Source organism: Merops nubicus, unplaced genomic scaffold (genome assembly GCF_000691845.1).
Source record: "Merops nubicus isolate BGI_N331 unplaced genomic scaffold, ASM69184v1 scaffold21711, whole genome shotgun sequence".
Lineage (NCBI taxonomy): Eukaryota > Metazoa > Chordata > Aves > Coraciiformes > Meropidae > Merops > Merops nubicus.
The window spans coordinates 40,754-68,170 of record NW_008590532.1 but is presented as its reverse complement, the minus strand read 5'-3'; the positions used below and the strand labels follow the sequence as shown (position 1 = coordinate 68,170).

Here is a 27,417-nt window from a genome sequence, read left to right as displayed (position 1 = left end):
CATTTATCACCATTGCAATATGCACTCTGCATGCGGCTCATCACTCTAGGAGCAGGTTGTGTGTCCAATAGGGTATTTCTATCCTGAGACACTCAGTGGAGAACACCAGAGCTTGGCATATCTCAAGGTGAATCCAAGAGTACTGCAAAGTTCTTCTACCATGGCAACAGGATTAGCTCAAGTGTGGGAGTTAGCTCCTCATCCTCAGCTTAAATCAATACCATTTCCTACTTAGTGCAGTGAGCTACTAAACTTGACCATGTATCTTGAAAAAGAAAGCAAAGCAAAGAAAAAATACCCCATCAGGAACACTGTGTCTTTGGTTATACAAGAAAATGGATGCCCTCAGCCTGCCTTGGTTTTGCTTCACTAAATTTTCCAGTTGCTGCCATGGGGTTTGGATCAAGCCATTTGATTTACTGCCTTCTTCCCCAGCCATGCCAGCCCGTTGCTGAGATGATAACACTTTGTGTCCCCACTCTTGAGGATGGAAACAAGAGGTAAAGCATGGATGCCAACTAACCTGCCTGCCTGATGGGTCCGCTGTCCATGCTGCCACCAAAGCCTGGCTTGTCACAGTATGGGGGGGCCCAGTCAGCCTCACAGTGACAGTTCTTTTTATTGTTGCAGACCTGCAAAGCAAGACGAGTGGCTGAGCATGAAAAGGATGACCCTATACATCTGAGAGCAGCTGATAAGGCCTCCTAATCAGATCATGACACTCTGAAAGACATAAAGCTTACAGAAGAAAAGAGAGGTAGCAGTATCTGGCTATCTGCACAAGGAAGGTGGCACAGAGCAAGACACCACGGAGTAACAGGGACCCTAAAAAAAGCAGGATTTATTTGGCAGGTAAGTGTTTCAGTTGCACCAGCTGACAACTACAATAATATAAGGATAACTGCACAGCTCTTAAGTCTTAGTCGCTCTTTGCCTCCAGCAGCAACAGTATCTGCTTTCTAACTTCTGTTCCTTCTGCCTTCACAGGAACAAGAGTCTCTCTACACCATTAGGGCTGTAAAGCTTTGTCAGCCCACTCCAACACTCCTATCTATCAAGGGCTTGCACTAGGCTGCATACTGATTTTTCCACTGCTCAGATCCCCCAGCTCCAAGGTGAACCCGTTGCTGAAAGGATGTGTGAAACTAGAGTCAGGAAACCCTCCCTTTGATATCACACCTACACCCTCTAGAAAGAGAGAGTCCTGGGTGTTCTGGTGGTTTTAATCTGAGTTCAGGAACAGCGAGCAAGATCTGGTTTAATAAATGCTTCCTGCAGAACAAGAGAGCTCCAAAGGTCTGGAGTGCATCGTTCACATCAACCTGTTCACTCTGCACAGAGCAGCTGGAGCTGGTGCACTCAGGAGCTCCCACAGTGCCAAACACCCATCAAAAGAAGGGCTGCTTTTTATTTCTTTTTGCTACCACCCAAGCAGTGGCTATGTGACTAAGACAGAAGCTAGAGCTCCGTGCTGTATCCTCAAAACACAGGAGATGAACGGGCACAGGGTGGAGGTGGCACAGTCACATGTATCTCACAGAACATTAGGGGCTGGAAGGGACCTCTGGAGACCATCTAGTCCAACACCAAGTTGATTTTTAAATGAAGTTTTTGGGCTTAGGGTTAGTTGTCAATATGGTTCTAAATTCAGTGCTGAAAATGATTGTCACTGATCTACCAGCACTATGGAGAAACCACAAAAGGGATCAATAAATGGGTTTCTCAGCAAGACACTAGTTAGTTCACAGGAACTTGCAAATGGGCATTTTTTGGCAAGGTCAGCTGGTGGCCTTTCAGAAAGACTGCAGTCTGTGTGTGCAGAGTATTAGAATATCCTCCACACAGCTTAGACTGGCTGTGGTCATGTACAATGAAAAAAAAATATTAATTTTCAAAGACAGCACGATAATTAAAAATATTGTTCATTAAGCATTATTTTTAAAATTAAAGCACTGCAGGTGTTCCCATCTACAATTCCACGAGGTCATTTTTTCCTGCTCAGGGGTCACCAGAGGTTCTCCATCACAGGGACATAAAGATGTTAGTCTAAGCTGGTGCTTGTTCCAGCCCAATGATAACATGCAGCAGCATCAACACTGCTCAGTTTTCCAAGTGTGGGATGATAAAACAGGTTAAAGCAAATTAAAAGCCTTCTCAGGAGAGGACAGAGAATTTCCTACATCTCTTCCAACGTGGTTGCCAGAGCTTTTCACAGAAACAAGGAGATCAGTGGCAAATCAAGGTTAATAAAGCATGGCTGGACATAATTAACATTTTCATAATATAAACTGGGTTGCAAAACACTTTGATATTATTAACTGCTATCAGATTTTTCATCCCGCACCACTTTCGTCCCATGAAACTCATCAATATGGTTTCACTTTATTTTAATACTTTTGGAAATATTTCTCCATTTGACTCTCAATTGAAATGCATATTTTAACTACTCTGCTCTCCACTGAGAAACAATATTTTTTGAAATGTTAATGGGAATCCTTCATAAAGGAAGGTTAGACTTAAAATTGCTTTGAAGATGACAAAATTCTTATTTTTTTTTTTTTATTCACAGACTCTTAATTAAGAGCAAGATAATTACTGCTTGATAAATATTTCTTTGTTAAAAATAATTTCATTTCTTGCAGTTCATATAAGGGCCACTGAAAATGGAAACACATAATGAAAAAGTCTTGCAGTGACTTTGACTGATATATTACAAATGATTGTAGATCCCAAAGCTATTACACAAAATGATTTCTTGTCCAGTGTTAATTGACTGATTGGAAAAGAAGTGTTCCTATAATGCTTACTCCACGTCCATGGCATTTTGTTGCACATTTCTGTACACCAAAAACACTGGTGTTCTGGCACCGGCGATTGAGGCAAATCTGCAAAATAAGAGAGAAGGAGTTTTTAGAGGGGCAGAACTCCTGGTGCTCACAAGGTATCATGTCCCTCTCTGTATCTCTGCTCATCCATCAATGCTTCTTCCAAGCAGTTAAAGATTTCCCAACACACAGGCTCTGTTGACAACATTATATTGACAAAAAGATAAGGACACCTCAATTAGATGTCTTCTTCTTCTTATCATGCCTTTGTAAGTCTTTTAGGTCCAAATCTGTGCAAGTTAAACTCCCCTCTTGATCAGCATCCTGGCCAATACTGAATTTCCAACACAGTTCATGTTTGGTCAGTGTGCTGAGCTTGTGTAAATAAACACTCACAGTTTCACTGAAGTGGAACTCGTGGTGAGCTGCTGGGGCTGGAGGGGGTTTGAAGGCAATTTAAACCCCAGTCATGTGCATTTTTTCAGGACTAGGAATGCACTGAGCAGGATTCTTCCATGTACCCCATCTGGCTGCATCCATGTCTTCACAGCAGCTGAGGATTCCTCAAGGAAAGGTTCAGGTCCTCTCGTGACTTAAATTAGCATAGTTCTGTTTATCTCAACAATGCAACACTTTTTTCCTCCTAGTACAGAACTTGGACCCAGAGCAGCTTAAATATTTAACTGTTTTTGTTGATATATATGGGCTCATCATTTTTATTCTTCAAAACTAAGATCTTTCTAAGAGTTTTCCCAAGCTAAACTTTTTTTTTTTGGTGTTAAATATAAATCAACCATATTTACAGTGTAAAAATGATCTTATAGGGAATGGAAGGAAACAAATAACATATGCAAAGTAATAAAATTCATTTTTTTCTTTGTTTTCCAGTTTGTTTTAGCTGAAAACTGAAGTAAAACAAGATTAGCACCATCTAATAATACCATCAAACAATCAGGTGACTGATGAAGATGTCAGTAATGAGGAGTTATCCTACTTAAAACTGAAAAAATATGGAATTAGGACTGGAAGAACTGTTACTATGCTATGCTGACCAGAAAAAAATAGAAAAAAAAAAATCACAGCACAATTTCACTCATGTTTAACTGCAGTTCAGCTCAGTAGTACTAAAAGTCAGTCACAATAATTAGCATTAAGCAGGGAATAGTGTTGAAGAAGACGACAGGGATGCTTAATCAGGGCACTTATGCCCCGGGGAGAAGGAAAAATGGAAAGGAAATTAGAGTGAATTGGCATCAACATGCGTGCATGTAGAGAATATGGTCTGATTACAGCAGTATTCACAATTCAAGTATTCACAGTGCAGCAGCACACAGAATTCTGATCACAGGAAAATGGCTGCATTTCAAATTGTGTATCTTCGGCTTAGAAAACTCAAGAATATTTAAATTCATATTCTTAATCCATAATACAAACGCACTAATGTCCTCAAAGTAAAACATACAATTTCATAAGTATTAGCCTGTGTATTCTATAGTGGGTATGTATATGATTAGATAGATTAGAAAGATTAAATACTCATTAGTAAAACATAATAGGGTCTTTCCCAGCATTGAATTTTCTTTGAAAAGACATTTTATAACAGATTGACTTAGAAATGTTTCAAGGGTTGTTTCCCTGTACCAGAACAGTAGTTTCACTAGAGATGTGTTTTAAACCTGTTCCAAATGCAGTATGATAATCCAGAATAATTCAAAAACATTCAGAAGGTCAGCAGCTTACTTGAATTTACCACAAATTATCAAAACACACTTTTTTGTTGTTGTTGTTTGTGCAAGTAATCCACGGAGGATCTGGAAACCTTCACTTCAATCGTTCTTGGACTCCTTTCCATTCCTCCCCCTCTGTAAACTCATGGCAGTCTCCCATCTTTCTCTGCTCTTTTTCTCACAAAAGAACTAAGAATGAGACAGCCATGTGAAACCTGGACTACATTCACATTGGATAATCACTGAATTGGAGAGTTCTTTAGGTTGGAAACGTCCTTTCAGATCATCAAGTCCAAACATTAACCTAAAATATGATTGCAAAAAATCAGTTTTGGTGGCTGAACATCAGTGAGTTTCTATTTTTCTAATAATGCAGAGAGAGCTTTTCCTGCAAGAAAAAAAGGGGCAAGAGGGAAGCCATAATCAGCAACTATAATTTTGAAGCCTAAAGTGAAGTTAATGACAATTTTGCAATGGGGACACTGGGGAAGTGAACACACTGAAGTGCATTAACAAGCCTGTAACGTATTTTTCTGCACTTATTTTGCAGAAAACCTCTCAACATGGACAAATACTTGGAACTGTCCTCACAAAAATCAGTGAAGCAACTTGCATTGCATTTGCAAAACTGTAATCCAGAGCAGTGGCCAGAAGGAGAAAGGAGTAAAAATCTGACTCTGTGAGCACGAGAAACAATTCTTTTGTGGAAAAAGAAAATCATCCCAAAGCAAAAAACCAGTTGGATAAGCACAAAATACTTGGCAGCATGCAGCTAGTGATGTTCTCCTTGTTTGAGAGTATTTCAGAGCCTTACTTTTCCATCTTCACACTTGGTTCCTGAGAGCACGAGACCAGGATCAGGCATGTCATCACCCAAATACACGTGGGTGCCACGGCACAGAATCTTGCCACCTTCCTGAAGTGGGATGTTGGTTTCGATGGAGACAGCATTGGTACCAATGACTGGTCGATTGGCTCCTCCTTGACACTGAATTTTCCCACATTTGGCATCTCTGAAGGATTTAAACCCAAAGAGTAGTTAAATGATTCGAAACGTTACCACCCCTCTCCCACCACCCTTGGTGCCTTGCTCTCCCTACGACCCAGAGGACTCCTGTGGTTGTGGGGAGGGGCCCTACCTGGGTTCACATTTAGCAAAGGAGCTCTTGGAGTCTTTGCCACAGTTGCCGTAGGGATCACCCGCCGAGTTGACTCTCTCAAAGCAGATCCCAGGAGCAGGTTTGGCACCTGAAACAAAACCTCATCAGGGCTTTCATCTCAGACAAGGTGTTTTCATCATGTTCTTTGAGCTCCACTGATGCTTTAGGGGAAGGTAGGGTGTGATCTGCATGTTAATGGAGCACAACAAACCAGTTGTGCTGGATCAGCATGAGAATTGGGGAGCCTGGCTGTGTGGGGCTTTCACTGTTGTTTGTCTCTCTTGGCAATGTTGGGCAATAGACATGCAGAACTGATGCTCTTTCAGAATTTTTCTAGATCACTGAATCACGGAATCCCAGCATGGTGGGGTTGGAAGGAACCTCTGGAGATCATCTCCTCCAACCCCCTGCTCCAGCAGGTCACCCACAGCAGGGTGCCCAGGATCGTGTCCAAGTGGGTTTGGAGTCTCTCCTCCAACACCTCTCTGGGCAGCCTGCTCAAGGTTCTGCCACCCTCACAGCAAAGAAGTTTTTCCTCATGTTAGGTAGAACTTTGTGTGTTCTAGTTTGTATCCACTGCCCCTTGTTCTATCACTGGACACCACTGAAAAAAAGTCTGGCCCTGTCCTCTTTTAGAAATAGGTAAATGACCCCTGTCCTTTACCTCTTTCTAAACATTGATAAGATCCCATAGATGATGTCTGTCTTGTGAGCTCTCCTAGGACACAAAAGGCTTCTGGCAAATGCCACATACAGACTGGTGAATAAAGACAAGGGCCAGCTGGTAAGTCAGCTCCCTTCTTTTGACAGGACTCCATGTGATTCTAGCAAGACCCCAAGAGCTGAAGCCAGAGAAAAGAGACTTTTCAAGAAAGGTGTTTTGAAGTGCAATTCAGAACAACAAGAAACCAGAAAAAAGCAAAAGTCCTATTCAAACTGGGGTGCTGTGTGTCAGGAGAGAAATGTCATGGCAAAGAGAACAGGCTGCTGTTGGCTCAAGCTGATGTCCTGGGGAGAGCAAGAGGACCCATCCCCACCTTAATCCTCAGTAAATCCACTCCTGAGAGGAAAGAATGACTTGAAAGAAAGGTCTTTTCTAACGTGGTGGTAGAAGTAGGAATCTGGGAAGAGAGGCAGCATCTGGTTCTTATCTGCTGTAGTCTTTTTGTGCTGGAGACATATCCTAATGGCAAAGGAACTTCCCCGGTGGGAGTAGTCCTGGAAATGTTTGTGCAGACAGATTAGTCATCCCCACATTTTAGAAGTCAAAAGGTAGCATTGGAACATCTATTCTCATGTCATAGACAGTCCATCTCCTGTCTGTTTTCCCCTCAGATTATGCCCAATAACTTCTACATGCATTCATCTGAACTATCTAAGAGGTGGAGGATCTACTTCTCTGGTTTGACTGTTGCAAGAAATTAGTCCATGCATTAGACTTTAATCCCCTTGTTCTGTTTTGAAGTGTGGCTTTTATCTCCAGCTAGGAATTGCCACTCTCTGCAAGATTAAGAGACCCTTTCCTAGCAAACTACTCAATTTTTTCTTTCCAGGAAGACAACTAATAGCACAATCAAGTCATTGCTGACTTTCAGCTGCACCAATAACACAGATTTGCTTTGAGGAGACAAGGTGGCAAGGAGATACACTGGCTAAAACTCTTAACAGATACCTGCTAGATACTTTTGTGAACTTTTGATAGATCAGCCCAACTAAACTAAAAAGAACTGGCAGCAAATGATGTGGTAGCCCAGAGGCTGACAATATAGTGTTCCCTAATCTTTAACAGAGACAGAATATCTGAGTTAACATTACATTTTTTCAGTTGTTTTGAGCCACTTCCAAGTGTGTATGTCTCTAACTGTGGGTAAAACCTATCATTTATCCTGAAATTTCCATCTGAAAGCCTTCAAAGAGGAAGAAGGTTTGGGTTTTGCTTTTTTTTTTAAAAAAAAGGGGTCAAATTCCTGGAGTAGAAAACACAAATATGATTGTAAAACTTCCAGTTAGTGTGGATCTTTTCAGTAATAACTCAGAGATTAAAGCTTCAATTAATTATCTGCGTTTCACAGTCAGAAGCTTGACTAATACTATATATTGCTGAACAGCAATCTAATGCTATTAAGGACAAAATATTAACACTTGGAGAGGCTTTAGAGAGCACCCTCTTTTCCTTCTAACGTTTTTACATACTGAAACTGGAAAACTTAGAAAGAAAGGCACAGAAGGAACAGAATATGAGCTGTTGGTTCCCTGGAGAGCAGGACAAGAGCTTGAAATTCTTTGGAAGATTACTATCAAGCTTGCTGAGTTCAGAATATTTCTCAAATCTGGAACTACTAAAGGGGACTCACACAGGATTCTTTCACTTCTTTTCATTAAGCCACAAGCAGTAATCAAAAAAAAAAAATCAACAAAAGCATCCAGATAAGGCACTGTGCAAAAAAGCAAAAGTAAAATTTCCATTTTCAGCATATAGATTCCTCCTCGTCTTCCCAGGGCAGGCACATTAACTATTCAGCTTGATACAAACATTAACATGTGCATATACTATGCCAGCCTTAGAAGGGAAGGAGAAGAAAGGAAAAAAATCATGCTGTAAGCAAGGGGCCAAGTAAAACTGCTTTTTCTGCACATCTGCAAGGACCAACTTGCTCAACCTACCTTATCAGAGCAGTAAGCCCCTGCCCCACCTATCATGATCATAAAGGTCTCGATTTCCCTGGCTGGGAGCCTTCTGCCCCAACTAGTTCAACAAATGCTGCACCCTTTCAGTGACCAGAGGCTTCCTTGGAGACGTGGCAGCAGCAGACCAGAGCTCAGAGACACTTTGCCTCCAGTGGCTCCAGAAGCTGCCAAAAGCAAAAGGAATGCTCATGGCTGTAAGTGACCTAACAAAAAAAAGGTGGTAAAACCCAGAAAGGGCTCACTGCAATAAGGCGGGCCAGCAGCAGACCAGAGCTCAGAGACCCTTTGCCTCCAGTGGCTCCAGAAGCTGCCAAAAGCAAAAGGAATGCTCATGGTAAGTGACCTAACCAAAAAAAGGTGGTAAAACCCAGAAAGGGCTCACTGCAATATGAAAAGACATGAGGTATTTGTCGTTCTCCTTCACGTGGTGAAACTTTTCTTTGTTTGTTTGGGTTTTTTTTTTGAATGTAGAAGTCAAATGTGCTACCCGTGATGGAAAGCAGCCCGCAGGAAGAAGAACACATCTGCAGCATCCTTGCAGGGCTCAGACAGTGAGCTTTAACTCCAATCAATAACACTTGACAAGGGAAAAGATCTCATGGAGTACAAAAAAATGTTCCCCTGCCAGGCTCAGAGCAGTCTGTGTATGAAAACACCTGGTACCCAATGATCATCTGCAGCCTGGAAACCAAAACCGAGCTTCAATTTCTGCCTTTGGTATCAAACCAAAGCACGTTGGTGCCTGGGATTCAGATGGCTGTTCCTTCTTCTGACTGGTTTCGCACAATATTTGGACTTTTTTTTATAGATGAAAACATATCAGAGTGTAAGAAGCTGAACAGATGGAGCTACCAAGATAAAAGGAGGTTTTCAGAGGGTGCTTACGGAAGAGAATTGCAATGTTGTGTTTCTGGAGGAAAGCCATTTATCATGATTGCACCACATAAACTGAAGCAGAAAGTCCTGTCTTTCTCCATTTTGTTACCTTTACAGGCCAAGGCAAAATGATTTGTGAAAGATTTCCAGTGGTTATTAACTGCTTTGAGCTGGATGAGCAGAGTTTATTTCACTTTGCTATCGATAATTACAGTATCATGACCCTGTAATTAAGGTCCTGTCAGCATTTCCATGCCAAGCCTTTTTCAAGGGATTAAATCAGCTGTTTGAATCTGCAGACGGTCAAAGCTCAACACTGCAGTTGTCAGCCTGGAGATTTTTATTTTTTTCCCCCTCCAAATGTGTATATTGATGAGCCCACTTCTCTCTCTATTGCAAGAAAAGAGATGTCCTACGTTTTTGGAAGTGATACAGAAATGCTGTGTCGTTTCAGATCAGTGCTGCATGGAGAAAATGCCATCACGGTCTCCCAGATGAAAAGAGAGAAATTTCTGACCATGGTGCTGATTCCAAAACCAGAGGAACACCCGTTATCAGGCTCACAGTGGGAAAGAAAGATATTTCAATGCATTTCCCAGCACTGTCTCAAGGTTTAGCTAAAAAAAAATATAAAAATAAATCATTATACAGTGTTTATGGATGTGGAAAGAGAAAAAAAAACAACCTCTGAGTAAGTCTGGGGTTGTGTTGCTCAGGCTATGCCAACTAGCACCATGAACAACTGTATAAATAAATTAAAATATAAAAATGCTGTTCTCTCTCATGTGATTCACAGCTGGATTTTACATCCCATTAAGTTTGTTTTACTGCACTGACGATGGAAAGTAAACTTGCCACGAGCTCCCCTTGGCCTTGCTCTTCATCTTGGTGACCCCTGTTAGGTCTGTGCAAGAGCAAGATGGGGCTGAGCTGTTATTTTTTGCATTTAAGGAACATTTCAGCTCTCACTGCCTCTGAGAATACGGTTAATGCCTTCCACATCTCCAAAAGGAAAGACTTGGCCACAAATCTGAGATGGCCAAAATAGTTTATTTTTACTGAATTCAAATCCTTACAGTGCTTGGATAAATTAGTATTTTTGAAAGCAAACCAAACCAAACCAGTTAGCAATGGTTTGGTCAGCCAACTTGGATGGGAAGAGCATCTGTTTGCCTCCAGGGTTGTACCTGGAAAAAACCTGCAAAGCTCTTACATCAGTGACAGCCCTTTGTGACAAACAGTGACATCAAAATTAAGATTGTTCCTGCCTCTACAAACAGATTTGTGGCAAATCCATGCAATAAATTTAAGTATGCTCTAATTATTAAGTTAAACCTTGCTATTGGCTCCCCAAAATCTTTGCTTTTTTGCCCTCTTGGTGAAATGTAAGAAAACACACTGACAAATGTCTGTTTTCTCCCTACAGAATCATTTTCTTGACAATGTAGAAAAAGCCATGAGTCTAAGGCTGAATATCTTCTATTCTGTGGTAATCAATAAATTCTCTCCCTTAAGTAGCTTACTCTGTGTATCTAGATGCTCACAGAAAATGCCAATAGAGTAGCAGCCATTACACAAATGTATTCTTATTGATGGATCTCTCTATCAATAGGTCAAATCAGGACAATTTGGTAGTTTTGAATATGAAACAAAAGAGGTCACAAGCAATTCATGCACGTTGCTCCTTAAGGATAAAAATGACATGAATTAAGAGGAGAAAGAGTAGAGAAATTTGTGTGTTCTGGGAGCAGACTGGAACGAACTTGATCTTTTAGAGGAATTTATGGCTAATCTCCAAGACTGTCCCCAGGTGCCCCTCCCCTCTTTCACACCAAGCTTCCCATGCTCCTGCAGATGGGGAAGAGCAAAAAAATATTGCTCTATTTCATTTGAATGTATCTGTTAAAAGTAACACAAAAAAAAACCCAAGGAAAAGCAAGTGCTTCGTTTTGGAGCCAGGCTCCCATTGCTCAGCCTAATGGAAACAAGCTCTGACAGCACTCATCAGTTTTCTTTAGCTAGATCTAAAAATATTAAGATTGATGTTTATTATTGGGCTACTGGACATCCATAACCTGATGAATAGAGAAAGATACACAAAAGAAGATGCTGATAAGGGATTCAATATACTGAATATTATTTTAAGAAAAGTGATTGTATTTTGTTCTGCGTGGCTTTCTCCTACTGAGAGGAAGAAAAAAGGAAGGAATATAAATTAACTATGATCTGTGTTGTCTTTACAGTGTAGAAGTTTTTTCAAAAAATCACATAACTGCTGCTTCACTCCAGTCCAACACACACAGTGGTTAGAAACAATTCTAATCCATTACAATGAGCTGGTAAGAGGTTCAAATGCATCTTTATGATACAAAGTCTAGATGCAAGAGCTAAGAATGTTGAGTCTCTCTTTGTGCTGCAAGCAAGGCTGGAAAGAAAGTTCTTTTATCTGTTTCATGGTATTTTTTCAACTGCATGGCCCACCTGGCCCTCTTCCCATTCCACCCTGCTTCTGTCAGCTCATACTCCAACCAGATGGAAGCGTGATCATGGGGAGGATATACACAACCCTAGTCTTTAATTCCAGAATCTAGACCCTCTTGCTTCACTGTTTGAAGGTTTACTTTATTGGTATTATTCTAATTTATGCTTCCAAAAAGGTGATAAGAATGAAACCTTTCGATTCAGGTTTGGTGATGTTCTGTCTTCCCTTTCAGAATCTTTATTCTTGGGTACTCCCCTTATTTAAGGGTATTCCAGTTCAAGTCTGTTTGAGTTCAGCTCTTAACAGAGTCATCTTTCTCATGAGCAGACCCCCATGGCCTTGGCCAGTGGTGACTCCACACCCAGCAGTGTCCATCTTGAACAGTCACAGCAAAGAAGACAAAAAAGACCTAAGGGAGCCCTGGGGGTTTGGAGGACTTGCTGCCTTAGGAAACAGACCTGGCAAGGGTGCTGCAGCAGTTCAGCTCCCTGACCTTTAGCTGAATTTTTCTCAGCAACTGAAATTATTAACAGTCTGACTGAGTAACTTTCCATGGCATGGGAAACTGGTTCAGAAGGAGATTTTGCTTTATACAACAGAAAATGTCTCTGTATCCAGGGGATTAAAAATCCCAGTATGACTAAGACTGGAGGCTATAATTGCACATGCCTCTATGAGCTCATATTAACTCTACGACACGAGTGGGATTTGGAGGAGTATATCAGACTCATGGTTTGTTCCACGTGGGGAGTTTAATTTTGAACTGGAACTCCTCTAACGTGTTCTTATACCCACCTGACCAAACTAACCTGCTGTCTGTATCAGTGCCATTATTTCTTGAGATGCTTTAATGCTCTTTAAAACCAGAACTGTGAATGGTCCAAGTCCCTCTGATGATAACAGATAAATCCTTCACCAGACTTCTGATGAGGATTTTGGCTCAGGGAAACATCTGGGTGCCATTATAGTGATACACATATTTTGCAACAAGGTTAAAGCCATAGAGATACTGCACTGAAAGAGGCTAAGGGAGCTGAAAAAGTTAGTTTAAAAGACTCAATTAAATCTAGCTCTAAATAATGCTTCTCTTCTGGAGAGGTAAAAGAGGTTTTCCAACCTGAGAGACGTGGTGAGATGCTGAAGGAGTCATGACTTGTCCCAAATAATGCAAGAGGCAATAGCAAAATGCTGAGTTAGTACTTGCATTTCAGTGAAAGGGCCACAGGACATTACAGAAAGGCGAATGGATTTCCTGGGATATTTTGGATAACCCAAGAAATTATGCTATGGGATTTTTGAGAAAAGAAAGGAAATTCCCATAGGAGAATAAAATCTCTTTATGCTTTAGTAGACACTCTGCTAGGAGTACTGTCAGGAGGTAGGCTTACAGGGCAACACCCATTAATAAACACAATGAGAGAAGAATCTTATGCTAATGTCAGGTAGGATACAGATACATATGGATGACATTTCCCTGGAAGTGTTCAAGGCCAGGCTGGATGGGGCATTGAGCAATCTGGCCTGGTGGGAGGTGTCCCTGCCCATGGCAGGGGGGTGGAACTAGATCTTTAAGGTCCCCTCCAAGACAAAGCATTCTACAGGTCTGTGATTCTGATATGTGTTTTGCAAATGAGCCATTTAGGGCAGAGAAGGAAATGTACACACCAGTCTGAGAAGGGAATTTCAGCCTGTTGAGGGCACTCAGCACTTTGCAGGCCAACACAAGGCAATACCACAGGCAGTCTGAAATGGGTTGTCTACGTTCACCCAGCCATTTGCAGCAGTGCTGCAGAATGAACCCAGTCACTGTCTCTCTCTACCTCCTGCTGCAAGAGAGGAGCACAACTGCAGATGAAAGATAGAAACCATCCCAAAGCGATTCCCTCCTCGTTCAGGTCTCCACTTCAGAAAAGAACAACTACAGATTGTGTAAAATTCCTCCCAATCACACGCTTGCTTTTATTTTTCTTTTTCCAGTCTAGGTGATAGAGATGCCCTGGTTCTCAAGCCCACCTTGGCCCCAGAGGGTGATGCACTGCTGCTCGTGGGTCTGGCAGATGCCATTGTAGCAGTAGCCATCCACCCTGTGGCACGCGTGCCCGTCGTGCAGGTACACGTTGGCAGGGCAGTGAGGGCTGGCTCCTGTGCAGAACTCTGGCAGATCACAGGAATTACTTGACTCTCTGCAAGGAATCCCCGCTGGCTTCAACTGCAAAACATAAAAAAAAGCCCTTTTAACTGCTGCAATTCCAAGCAGTGATACAGAGGCACAACCAAACAGCTTTTTCCACTGGCTCTGCTCCAGCTGACCACAGAGGACAATATCAGGATTATGCAGCTCTTTAAATGCATTTATTTGACACATGTTTCGAAGGGTATGGCAGAGAGAAGGGCCAAACAACTTGCAGCTACAAACATGGCTCACGTGGCTCAAATCAGAAGGAAAATCCAGCCTTTTGTTAGTTTTCAAACAGGAACCAAAGTTTTCAGCATTCCTCCTGCAGTCATGCCTAAACACTCAGGCACAGGAGCAGTTTGGGCTGTAGTGCAAAGGGTGCTCTGACCAAAAGTCAGACCAGAAAACTCTCCATCCATATGGCCTTAAGGACACAGCAGTGACCGGGGCAGCCAGCTGAACACTGGAGCTGAACTCATGAAGCCACCAGCCCATCTGATTCTGGCTTCAGGCCCTTGACATCTTCCTGGGACAGAGCTGCTTTTCCTCTGTTTTGGGGAGGTCCCATTTTCCACAGGCAACAAGATCTTCAAATTATTGACACATCTAGCCCATTTAACTGTTCCTGTCCCAATTTCCCTGGGTAACAACTTTCTTTTCAGAGCTGAAGGCAGCTAGTAGGTCATGGTGGAACGTGGCAACCTGAACACTCAACATACCAACAACAACAACCACAAAAGATGGGTGTGCTCTGGGACCAGCACTGACTTCTTTAAAGGTTTTTTTTAACTGCATCACCACAGCGCCTTTGGTAAAAAGCAAAAAAAGACATGAAGATTGATTTTGCTGAAAAGCACTTGCTAGCTGTTTGGATAGCTTGCTGCTACTGAGCTTTTAGGCAGATGGTTGCCACAGACACAATGGAAACTTGCTGAATGCTTTATTAGCCCATATGCAAGAGATGGTCTGAGAATTCAATAAGGTAAATGCCTGTGGCGAGTTGGCTTTTTATAGTATGTTAGGAGTCCACAACAGCTGATGATCTGCCATTAAAATATATATGCTGTTGATAGAATGAATATTTTAAGAGCCTTCCCATAAAAAGGGCATCCAGCATTTAACGACTGCTTGCCAGAGCACAACAGCCATATAAGCCTGAAAAAAATCAAAGCATATAAAAGTGCATGAGAAAGAAGAGGTTTTGCATGAGCAAATGAAGTGCTTACAGACAGCAAAGACACCATAAAAAAAAAGCCTGTCGATCTGCTCCTTCATTGACTGTGACAATCTGAGAATTTTTTGAATTGTTCACACGAAATGCAAGTGTCTTAAAGCTTAATGATACCAACAGGCTTGGTCCACCCTTGGTTGGTGCTCTGCAGGTGGGAAGACTGTGGAATTCTGCCCACCCCCCAGAGATAAGCCCCTTTTCCCCTGGTTCACCTGGCAGTCTTGGCAGCAAAGTCCATGGGCACACACTGCTCCGGGGTTCAGGGTACAGGTGGTGGCATTGCAGCACCGGTTGGTACATTCCTACAGGGAGGAGAAATTTAGAGCAGACAACTTTCAGTCATGATGAGCTGTAAACCAAGAGGCTGCCTATAGCTCTGCCAAGAAAAGCTAGGCATGAAAGAATGAATTATGCATGAAATCCTACAAATTGATCCAAACGGTCTTGTCTGCCTTAAGATTCAATGAGTGCAATAATTGCAGGAAAAGCAGGGAGGCCATTGAGGGAGGTTGGTTTATTCTAGCTATGGATCTTATCCCAAACATCACCAACACCTCAAGTATACTGATATCAATCCTGATACAGTAGCAGGGTGTTTTATTTCTACAAAAAATCAGTGGAAAGCTTCCATTGCCTCCAGTGAGGATCCAGGACCTGTGTTGCAGTTACTGAGCAGCACAACTACAGCTCTATTTTGTGATAGTTGCTCACCAGACTTCTGTATTGCATGGAGCCTGGTGGCAGCCACAAAGAGAGCTGATGAAATTATTCCATGTAATCTCTTATCAGGGTATGCCAATAATAGAGCTCTGAGAAATGAAACGGGTACGACTTGCGTTCTCTTACATCCCAATTTCACACTTAGGGATTAGATGGTGGCATGTGTGGGCTTTTGCAAACTTCATTCTCAGTAGAATGAGCTAGTAAGAAGTTTCAGAAAATAATAGATTTGTTTTTCCAAGATTATGCTCACAGGCTGCGAGTTCCATCAGCTGCACCAGAATCTCATCTCTCTCTAACAAAAATAGCAGCAGATAAAATTGCTCTTCAGCTGCGTTAAGTCAGTTTGACTTAACAAGGGATCACTAACAATATAGGGAACACAGGAAAAATAAGTGGGTTAGAATGATGTTCACAGTCTCTTGTTATGTTATTGGCTCTTGTGAAGCTTTCCAACTGGAAGATGGGGCTACCACTGCACTCACAGAGAGCAAAATTATTTGCAGCCTTCCACTGTTTTCTTAGATAAGATCTGTCTGAATGTACAAAGCTCACTGTGCTGCTCTGAAGCAGTGGAACCACCTCCTGCACCTATTTTGGATCATTCCAGGAGGCAGCAGGCTCCACAACCACCTCTGTGCAGCTGCTGTATTTAAGAACCAACGTCCTGATGCACAGAAGCACGTTTACAAATTCACCTCAATAGCAATCTGGGAAAACAAGGTGGAGGAAAGTAATATCAGTCCAATTAAAGGACTTCTGAAACAGCCAGCTCCTGTAGCCCATCATCTGCCCCTACAGCAGCCAGCCATGGAAAGCAATCAGCATTCCACAGACAGCCTGGGATAAAGACATGGCTCTTGAGTGATGTTACTGCAGCCTCTGAAGTTTCCAATTGCTCACTCCCTTATTACTCGTGGTAGGGAACGAGCCTGGTAAATAGTTTTTGTGCCTGGGTTATTAAATTGTCAGGAATGGTTTTAACATAAACAGGTGAGCAAACAGAAAAGGCTGCAAGGCTTTTAGAGACTGCCACCCAAAATGAGTGCTGTGCTGCAGTATATTATTATTAGTTATTATTAGTAACAACAGCAATGATGGGAATTGGGTTCCTATGTGTAGGTTTTCATCTGAGCATCTCAGACAGATGAACACAAACCCCATTCCAGCATCACCTACATGATGTTGGATACTGTAGACAGGACATCTTGTTTTCAACCCTGTTTTTCTAAGAACGCAGGGTAGATCTCACTGGGTCAGCCTATAACCCTTCTGGCCTTGTGTCCCCCCAGCAGCAGCCAGCAGAAAATGCCTAAGGACAAGAAAGTGAGCACACATACATGATGCCTTCCTGGCTTTCCCTTGGCTCTGTGGGCCTTTTTAGCAAATCCAACATGAAGGGGAAAGGAACTCACAAATAACTGGCACAGTCTGGGGAGCAGCTCCTTCTGCTTGCCTGGAACCCACCATTTTCTAACTTCATTTGCCCAGCTCTTCTTGGGGCCATTCTCACTATTTCCATTTCACTCAGTGATTTTATCTGTTTCTGTCACATTTTCCTTCCTTTTCTCCTTTTCCAGCCAGAGCCTCTCCAAAACTTTGAACCATCTTATTGCTTTTCTTTCAGCCTTTTTTATTCTGCTTTATCCTTCCTGAGATCAGGGAGGGGTAGGAGTGAACTGCACATGCAGTTTCAGGTGCTGCAGATTTATAGAGGCTTATAGGTGCTTTGTTTTGTTTTCCTATTTCTCCCTTAGTAATTTCTAACAGCCTATTTACCTTTTAGACCATTCTTGAGCACTCAGCTGACATTTTCATGAGACTATTTATGGCAATATGGAGTCTTGTTCCTCTATGGTTAGAGTCAGCTCTGAGTCCATCATCTTATATGTGATATTTGGAATGTGCATCACTCCGTGCTGAATTCTATTTGTCATCTTAATGCCCAGTCCAGCTGTCTCAGAAGGTTCCTCTGCAGTTCTTCATAGCCAGCTTTCATCTCTACCATCCTAGCTAATATCATCAGCAAATTCAAGGCTATTCCTCTTCCCAGGCTGTTTATGAATATGCTGAATTGTGTAGTCCCCAGGACACATCTCACGGATACATCACAGATTTCCATCCCCTGCATGAAACGGTTGATTTATACCTGGTTGAATTTCCCATCTTTTAACTCAGTTGTTGCCCATGCAATATTCTCTCACCCTACAGCTGCCTCATCTCCTAAAGAGGCTTTGGTGAAAGGATTTGGTCTGAAGCTTCTCTGAACTCCTACCAGGAGTCCTGCAATAGCAGCACAGTCCCTTTCCATCCACTTGTTAAGTCCTTCACAGCACTGTGATAGCTCTGATATAGAAAGACAAGAACTCCTGTCACAAAAGCTGTGTTGGCTCATCCCTGGCATGTCACAATTGTTCAGGCACTAGTGCTTGATTACATTTGGAAGTAATTTATCTGACTTCTGATTCACCAATTTTCTGATCCCCCTTGCAGGCCTTTATAAATTTAGCCACATTTGTCTCCTTTCAGTTCTCAGGGACCAAGGATTTTGATTTTTCCACCTTCTTCTGTCTTTCCATGTCTAATCTACCTCCCCTCTCCTTCCACAGACATCGCAGGATGTCAGAGATTTTTAATAATGTGATGCAAAATGAAGTTGGAGAGATAGCTCTGATATAGAAAGACAAGAACTCCTGTCACAAAAGCTGTGTTGGCTCATCCCTGGCATGTCACAATTGTTCAGGCACTAGTGCTTGATTACATTTGGAAGTAATTTATCTGACTTCTGATTCACCAATTTTCTGATCCCCCTTGCAGGCCTTTATAAATTTAGCCACATTTGTCTCCTTTCAGTTCTCAGGGACCAAGGATTTTGATTTTTCCACCTTCTGTCTTTCCATGTCTAATCCACCTCCCCTCTCCTTCCACAGACGTCGGAGGCTGTCAGAGATTTTTAATAATATGATGCAGAATGGAGTTGGAGATTAATTGGTGATATCATCCTTCATCAGGTCTTGCACTCCTGGCTGAGTGGTGAGCATGTTCCAGAAGATGACCAGCACCTGATGCACCTGAGATCATGGTGTGGATGGAGGTGGTCAAAGAGTTCCTACTGCATCAGTGTTTCCAGGGTGGTCTGAGATGGGAGCTGTGCTAACATCACAACTCTCCACCCTCATGGGTCCATCACTGTCCTGCTGCTATGGACTGTCAGTGAGCACAGACCTCAACGTGGGGCTGTTCTGCTTAAAGGAGGAATGTCCCTGCCAACCACCTGCATCTACATACCCAGACTGATATTTAATTCTGATCACTGATAAAACACAACTAGCAGAAGTTATTGTACAGCTTTCCATGCCATAAAATATCACAACACTATTGACAAAACTCAGCTGCTACAAATGACTGGGCAGTGAATTATTAACTAATCCAACAGGTTTTCTGGAACCACTCAGATCATAGCAGTAATTCCCAAATTAATTTAATTTGACCCAAGCTGCAGTTTCTCAAGAAAACTAAAAGGGAAAAACATAGAAAGAAGAGGCAAATCAAGGCAGAGCTTGCTGATGTTAAGTGGTTTTGACATGAAAAGGTATCACTAACATTCAAAAGTGAAAATGAGAAAGATAACTCGGTTAGAAAGACATTTGCAAGCTGCTTGCACTCTATTGACTTTAAACAAGAAGATAAGCCTGCTTCCTCCAACCTTGTTACCCTGAAGAATGAGTGAACTGTCAGGAAATCCTTATGGCTTGTGTAAATCCAATACCCTGCATAGACAGGATACAGCAATATCTTGCTGTTTTAACTGCCCTGATCTATTTTGTCTGCACAACCAAATTTATCACAGGAAACAAATCCCTCATCTGCTGATATATTTAATTCAGATATTCCGAGAGAAGTCCAATACAGCCAACGAGCATGGGATGCCAAAGGGATGTGGATGTCAGTTGGCATATTATTTGACCCCCAGGTTTTGCCTGTTTCCTCCTGATCTGAGCAGCCCTCTGACACATCCACTAAACTAAATGGAATGATATTTGAAGGAGTACCAATCTTTTTGGGAGGCAGTAAAGGCTATTTCTGTTAGCAAGGTAACTGGCTAGCAGCAAAGAGAAACCTCGTAGTGAAGGAGGGAAAAAAACCTGAAGCTGGCTGCAATGAAGAAATATCTAACCAATATTAATTTCTATGTGTAATACTAATATATATTAATAGATGAGTGGCTTGTCATATACAGAAACAAACCTCCAATTGATACATGATAGCTTGAGAAATTTGAGCAATGTTAACAAATTTATGTTGAGTTTAGCTTATTACCAAGTACTTAAAAGAACTTCTGTCACTAGGAACAGGACAGTTAGTTCTGGTTAGTCTGTTGGACAAACCAAGAGAGTTTGTCTTCTAATGGTAAATGGAGCACAATCTGAAATAAAGCCCTGCCTGAACTTTAGCAACTCAAGTGCAAGAAAAGCAGGAACTCTCCACATTTCTGAGGACTCTCAAGCTGGTAAGATAGAAGCAGAGAAAGGAGAGTTTTGTTCTCTATCAAATAGTGTTAAACATGCCAAACCAATCCTTTCCTGTCAAAACCCTGTGGACAGGAGGTGAGCAGTGATTCTCAGGTGGTGTCTTACATCTGGCTCCCCGCAGTCGCACTCCTCTCCATCTTCCACATAGCCATTCCCACACTTCTGGCCACCCAAGGACTCCTTCACTTCAGGCAAGTTAAACAGACACATTCCCACTCCTTTTTCCAGGCTGTTTTCCAGGTCCTTTCTACTGCAGCTACTGAACACCATGGGAAATGGATAGCTAGAAGAAAAATTCATAGAGACAAAAAAAAAGAGGTAGTATCAGATGAAAACATTTCTCTCCTGTCATGCTGGTGAATATTTAGGAAGTCTGTGCACAAACAAGAATCATAGAATGGTTTGGGTTGGATATGACCTTAAAAATCATCTAGTTCCAACCCCCTGCCATGGGCAGGGACACCTCCCACTAGAGCAGGTTGCTCAAAGCCCCATCCAGCCTGGTCTTGAACACATCCAGGAATGGAGCATCCACAACTTCCCTGGGCAATCTGTTCACCACCCTCACAGTCAAGAACTTAGAAGACAATGTTCACTTCTTTTTAACCATTTAACATAGGATTAAAATATAGCAAATCACTGTAAAATTGAGCCCAAAACATTTATAATGTTTTCTGACTATAAGCAAGGGAATTTCCATCATTTTCACTTAAATTTGTAGCTGCTGTTAAGGACTGCAAGTGTTCATGTTTGGGATTCCTTCTCCCTGTTTTGCACACGTTGTTATAGAGCAAATTTTGTTCATGATCTTAAAGAAAAGCTGGGCTTGAAAGGAGGATTCCTGCAGTTACAGGACTGCAAAACGTCCCAAACCTTCTTGGAAAGTTTAGCTTCAAATGGCAAATTCATTCTTCTTTCTCTGCATTTTGGCAAATTTCCTGCTCTTTTCAGGGAAAAAAAAATAGAGTAAAACACCAAGTTACTTGATAAGACCCTGCTTCTGCAATTCATCAAAGTCAGGCTTGGGAACTGTGTGATTAGAGCAAATACAGTTTTTATTTTAAATCAGCATGGCTGTAAAGAAAGTACTGAAATACTCATATTTTGAATTCACACTGCTGAGGGCAGGATCTGGCCCTGCTGTTCAGATTTTGATGAAGCTACTGGTGTTTCTAATATTTTGAAATGAAAAGCTTGCTTTGTGAATGATGATGCCTATAGGTATCAGAAAAGGATCATTTCTATTAAAAAAAAAAAAATGTTTGGCAATTAAAAATGCAATAGAGCTTCCTATGTTGACATAAGGATGTTAATTAGGATATTCTAGAAAGGTTATGGGTACCTTACAGAACAGAATTCATTTAGTGCCTATTTAAAATTACCTCTTTCACAGATTCTTTTGCAATAAACCAGCCAGCTCAGTGGAAAAGAACATAAACATGACTGAAGAAGAAAATAATTTTCATGTATCACTATAGGGCTTGTCTAGTTAAACTAAACAGTCCTGTGATTCACTGACATATGACTTCAGAAATTTAATAGGCATGTGAAAAGCTGATTTCTGGAAAACACAAATGTTTAGGCAAAATGACAGCATTGAAGATAAATAAAGAGATTTCAGAATAGCACGAGGTAGGAGTCAGGCTGTTAGCTGCAACTCTGGGCCCCAAGGGGAAACAGGAAAGGTCCTTGGGTTAGTGAAACAGAAAATACAAGTTCTTAGGAAGCCTCCTACTGACCATTTTACATTGAGCAATTGGAGGTGTTCTTAACAGGGTACCACAAACTTCTGTCCTGCTCTGGGTTGAACTGGAAAAACCCCAAACCCAGCCCAAGACTTTGTGTACGTGACTAGGAACAAGTAGATGGCTGCACATGGTTATCAAACACCAGGAAAAACTGAAGCAACCCAGATCCATCTGACTGATAAACCCTGCACAAAATATCTGAGTGCTTGATCAGACATGATCCTCATATCAAAGTACGATTAAATGAATGCTGCATAATCCAGGCAAGATCCTTCCCTTCAAGTGACACAGAGTTACTTTGATATCCACTGGGATGAGACAGGGAGATGTATGCACCTTACACAGACTGCAGTCAAGTCAGAGACACAAATAATGCACTTTTCCTTGTCCTCTGTATCTCAGCTGCATTCAGATCATGTGAATAGCTCACCAAATTTGTCAGTATTTTAGGGCTTTTCCTTTCTATCCATGAATATTCAAGGTCATCTGCATGAATGTGAGATGTGTCTGTCCATCAGTGGGAGAACAGAACCCTTACTTTTTACCAGAGGTGAAATAAGATAATTGTTAATGAATGAGGTTTCTATTTCCCCCCTGAAAGGAACTTCAAGCTGTTTCCTATTTTGAAATAAGAAGTCCATTCATCTTCTGGCTTTTCCTGCTCTTGACACTGATTTCCTCGGCTGACATCAGCGCAGCACATGTTATGGGATGAAATTTTCTGAAAATACTTTTCCTTTACCAAGTAAGCCCAAAATAAAGCAATACAAAACCAGAGATAAACTCGACAAGTGGAAACAGAGAGCAGCTGGAGGGGAACCACACCGTGCACGAGAAGATCCCACATCAATTGATGTCAGTTGGTATTTCATTGGAAACATAACTGATCTTTAATACTGTGATATTCTGACAAGCAGCAATTCTTCATTATTTTTGGGGACAAAAAAAAGCCACAGCATTTGATCATTGTGATTTTAGGCTACATTTTTTGGCCATCTTTGCAATTTTGAAGCTGTTTCATCCAAAGCATGAAATCCCTGGCAGATGGGAAGGGAAGCTACAGAGAGCAGATGTCAGCAGCACTAGGCAGGATGTTTAAGTGAATCTGGAGCTTGTGAGGAATGGTGGAGTAGGGTCACTTGAAAGAAATTCATTCTCTGAAGAAAAAGCAGTGAGTAAGAAGAATCAGATCTCACCTGGGTGGACACTATTTTTGGGTGGGAAAAGGTAATGGGGTTTTCATAGTAAAGTCAGTCCTTGACCTCTCTCCAAAATTTCAGTAACATATTAAATAGGGTTTGTTGTGCTTTCTGTGGTAACTTAGACACTTATCCTGTTGGAAAAAAAACTCAGCTACAGGTTGTATAGGCTGATGAAGAACCTTCCAGAGGTAAAAAATGCATTAGCAATCAATATTTTCCATTATTCTTCACTCAAGACATTTTCTTTCATGGATCCTTATTTTTCTGCAGTTGGGAAGAGAAAGGAAACTTTAGTCCAACCTAATTCCTATTCTAAGATGCTGAATAGCCCACACATTTTCTACACTGTTTGAATTTCTAGATTTAACACACAATGGATCATTTTGTCAAACCATTCTGGCTGTGGGTACAACTCTATGGAACCCAAATTGTGCCCATCACGACATAGGTCTCTTCAGTGGGTTTACAGCAAGGAAAATAATGCCCTTCTTTCTACCCCTTTTGAATCCACAGCATTCCTCAGTGTCTCCTTGGTGCTTAAAAAAGGCATTTAACCTCAATCAACAAATATCCCCTTTCCCAGCAAAAAAATAGCTTTGACTGCTCCTGCAAATGAGAACTTCACAATAGTAAGAGGATGGCTGGTAATTGATTCCTTTAGAAACAGAGTCTGGTCATGTCCCATTCATTTTTATTTCAAGCACTCCAGGCATTTAAATGCCAGTTTCCTTTTTGTCATTTTGTATTTAGCCTGTATTAGATGGCTCTTTTCACTAAGAGAAGTGCCATCATCACTGTGTCAAGTCCCTTCTAAGAACAGAGAGTTCTTTGTACTTCCATCGTGTTGCCCAGCATAGGGCTATTTTTTTTTGCATGAACTATAAAAGTTCACAGACTCATAGAATCCCAGAACACCAGGTTGGAAAGGAGCTCAAGGATCACCTGGTCCAACCTTTCCTGGCAAAAGCACAGTCTAGAAAAGATGGCTCAGCACCCTGTCCAGCTGAATCTTAAAACTGGCCAATGTTGGAGCCTCCACCACTTCCATGGGGAGATTATCCCCATGGCTGATTGTTCTCATTGTGAAAAATTTTCCTCTCCTGTCCAATGGGAATCCTGTCCCAGATAACTCATACCCATTACCCCTTGTCTTTTCCATGTGACTCCTTGTAAAAAGGGAGTCTGCATCTTTGTAGCCACCCTTTAAATACTGGAACATGGTGATAAGCCTTCTTTTTAGCCTTCTTCCCTTAAGCCTTCTTTTCTCAAGGCTGAGCAAACCCATTTCTCTCAGCATTTCCTCACATGGCAGCTTCCCAGTCCTCTGATCATCTCTGTGATCCTTCTCTGGACCCTCTCCAGCCTGTCCACATCTTTTTTGTATGGTGATGACCAAAACTGAACACAGCATTTCAAGGGTGGCCTGACAAGCACTGAGTAAAATGGGATAATAACTTTATCTTTTCTGGTCATGCCCTTCTTGATGCAACCCAACATCCTGCTGGCCTTCGTTTTTTGGGTTTTTCCTCCATCATCTCCACTTCAGAGGCATTCTCTCTCCCACTGGGCTGAACAAGAGAGTACATGCACAGAAACAGAGAAAGTCACTCTCCCAGAAAATTACAGTCTTAAGAGACCAGAGAGCCAAAACATTTAGGAGAAACAGAATGGCTATTGATTCATGCAGGGTGCACAGCAGACCATCTGCAATCCTAGCACCAATACCACCTCTGAGGCTGTTGTACCATGTTTGGCATTGTTGTCTCTCCCATGGCCCCATCTGGAAAACTCCTGGAGGGACACTGACTTGAGCTGCAGGAGATCTTTGCTCCATTCCAAACCCACTGCATCACAGCAATCACCTTAGGAAAGCCATCTGAAGTGAAAAGTCCTTGGTTCCTCCAAAGCACAACCATCAACATCTTTAGGTGTCTAAGCATTTAGTACTTTGGATCTACCTTCTCTGTGTTTCTCCACCACAAAAACCAACATATTTTGCTCTTTCTCAAAAAGCCCCAACCATCAAAGCAGTGGCACCATCAGTGCTTCTGGGAATTCTCTATGCATTGCACAGGAGGATAGACTGCAAGTTTGTGATATCTTGAAAACCAATATTTTGATCATTATTATTATTATAGCTATGCAATCTCAGTGTTTTTCCTTATTCAAGACCTATAGGACTTCTATAAAGTAACTTACATGTTTTGCTCCAAAATGTTGGTATGTAGGCATACATACATTATATGGACATATAAGTTATATATCTATTTATAGGGTTCATTTATTCCAGTTCATATCACAACCTGATTATTCAGCATTGTAGCAGTGTTTATACAGAGCCTTTTACCAAAAGGCCCTGAAGTATTTTACAATTATTCACTCAATTAAAATGCACAACAGCCCCAAAGAGCTCTATTAAGTACCACCAGGCCTTGCTCCCTGAGGTAATATGATAATTGGAGATTACATTAATTTTAAAAGGGCATTTTGATTTTCAGGAGCAGGCATACTGAAACAACTGTTGACTAGGTGATTCCCAAAGGTGCAGAAAACTGGGACCAGGCTTTGTCCAGAATGCTTGGGAAGCCAAGGTCACACGAGAGGCCATATATGTGGAAATAGCTAAGGCATAAGTCATGCTTTTTAGGAGCATGCAGGTCCTCAAAGACAGGAGGGGTGCTGAGCTCCAGCCCTCTGAGCCACCTGAGTCTCCAACCCTTTCCATGGCAACACCTTGTCTGAAGTGAACATTGCAGTGTCTCTGTGTCTGTCTTGACCCTAGGACCCTGTGAGACTCCCAAATCTAAGCACTTCCTCTCCAGAGGTTATTGATTTTTGGCTGCACAGTGGCTCACAACTGGAGATGAGGAGAGCAATTCAGGTTCTTCTGTTGGAAGCAGAAGATGAGTCTGAGCCCCCTCCTGTTCAGACTTATGCACAAAGGTGTAGGTTTTCAGCTGCATATCCCAGTCTGACATAAGAACCTAAAAATATATCTGTTTTTTTAACTTACAAAACAGAGATAACGTTGTTCTTGTTAATTCAGGTGTAAGTGACTTTTCTACAGAAAAAATGTCACCAATAGAGAGAGAAACACAAGAATAAACATCTAGAACATAGAAGCTCAAGTAACCCAAATGTTTCTAGACCCATTGAGGTGTTGATCTCAAGGACCTATGACAATTTTCCAGCTTTATCTCCTGATCTAATTGACACAATCCTTTCCCACTGAAGAGCACCCCGCTTGCTTTTAACCTTCTAGGCATTATTACTGCTCACCATGTCTTGAAAAGGACTTTTTACAGTTTCCTAAGAGACATGAGCCTACTGAAATAAAACTGAATTTGCTGTAAGATGACATTTTTTGACACTTCAGACCTTCTGTACACCACATACATTGATGAAGTGGTAAGAATAAAGAACCTCATAGAAATAGGTATTAAGCAGGACATAAAATGCAGCTTTCTCTGATACTGAAATAGGTATTCAAATATTACAGATCCCTTCACATAGCAAGTTCTGTCATACATATTTCACACACTTCAGGTTTTAATATAAATTTAAAAAAAAATAGATAAATGCCATAATAGGGAAGGGGTTTTAAATCTGTTGTTTAAACATCTTCATTTGTAAGTACTTTAGAGGGAGAAAGGCATAAATGCAGTTTTAAAGTAGATCCCACAAGCACAATAAAGGGAAACCCTAAAGTATCTGTCAATTCAATACAAAAATGTAGCATGGTTTTATCTATATCTACATCATCTATATCTATACCTATCTATACCTATATCTAATCTATATCTAGATAAAGTATTGAAATGGCAAGTTTGCATCAAAAGGCACTAGATGTCTTACAACTCATACTTATTTTTCCAGCCTATTTTTCACTCTCTTCCTCTTCTTTTATAATTTTAATCCCTAGAGCACCAATAAAGTAGAGCACAGAATTGGGCCACGTAGTTATACATGACATCAAAGCTCTTGCTGTCTGAGTTCATGGTCAGTGATTTAAAAACAAGCCTAGATTTCTCCTGCAGCTTTTGTCACGTT

At 41.5% G+C, this 27,417-nt stretch overlaps 1 protein-coding gene across 1 annotated transcript in view; it reads right to left on the bottom strand.

Annotated features, from left to right (window-relative positions):
- Positions 1-518: 518 nt before the first annotated feature.
- ADAM12 (ADAM metallopeptidase domain 12) overlaps positions 519-27,417 on the bottom strand; it is a gene marked incomplete at its 5' end in the record, with an annotated part of 64,683 nt that continues 37,784 nt past the window's right edge. Inside the window, 7 exons of the mRNA XM_008949982.1 lie at positions 519-632; positions 2,808-2,885; positions 5,367-5,565; positions 5,692-5,800; positions 13,772-13,967; positions 15,378-15,467; positions 20,523-20,700. Of these exons, the coding sequence (XP_008948230.1) occupies positions 519-632; positions 2,808-2,885; positions 5,367-5,565; positions 5,692-5,800; positions 13,772-13,967; positions 15,378-15,467; positions 20,523-20,700 (964 nt within the window). The remainder of the gene's footprint in view (positions 633-2,807; positions 2,886-5,366; positions 5,566-5,691; positions 5,801-13,771; positions 13,968-15,377; positions 15,468-20,522; positions 20,701-27,417) is intronic.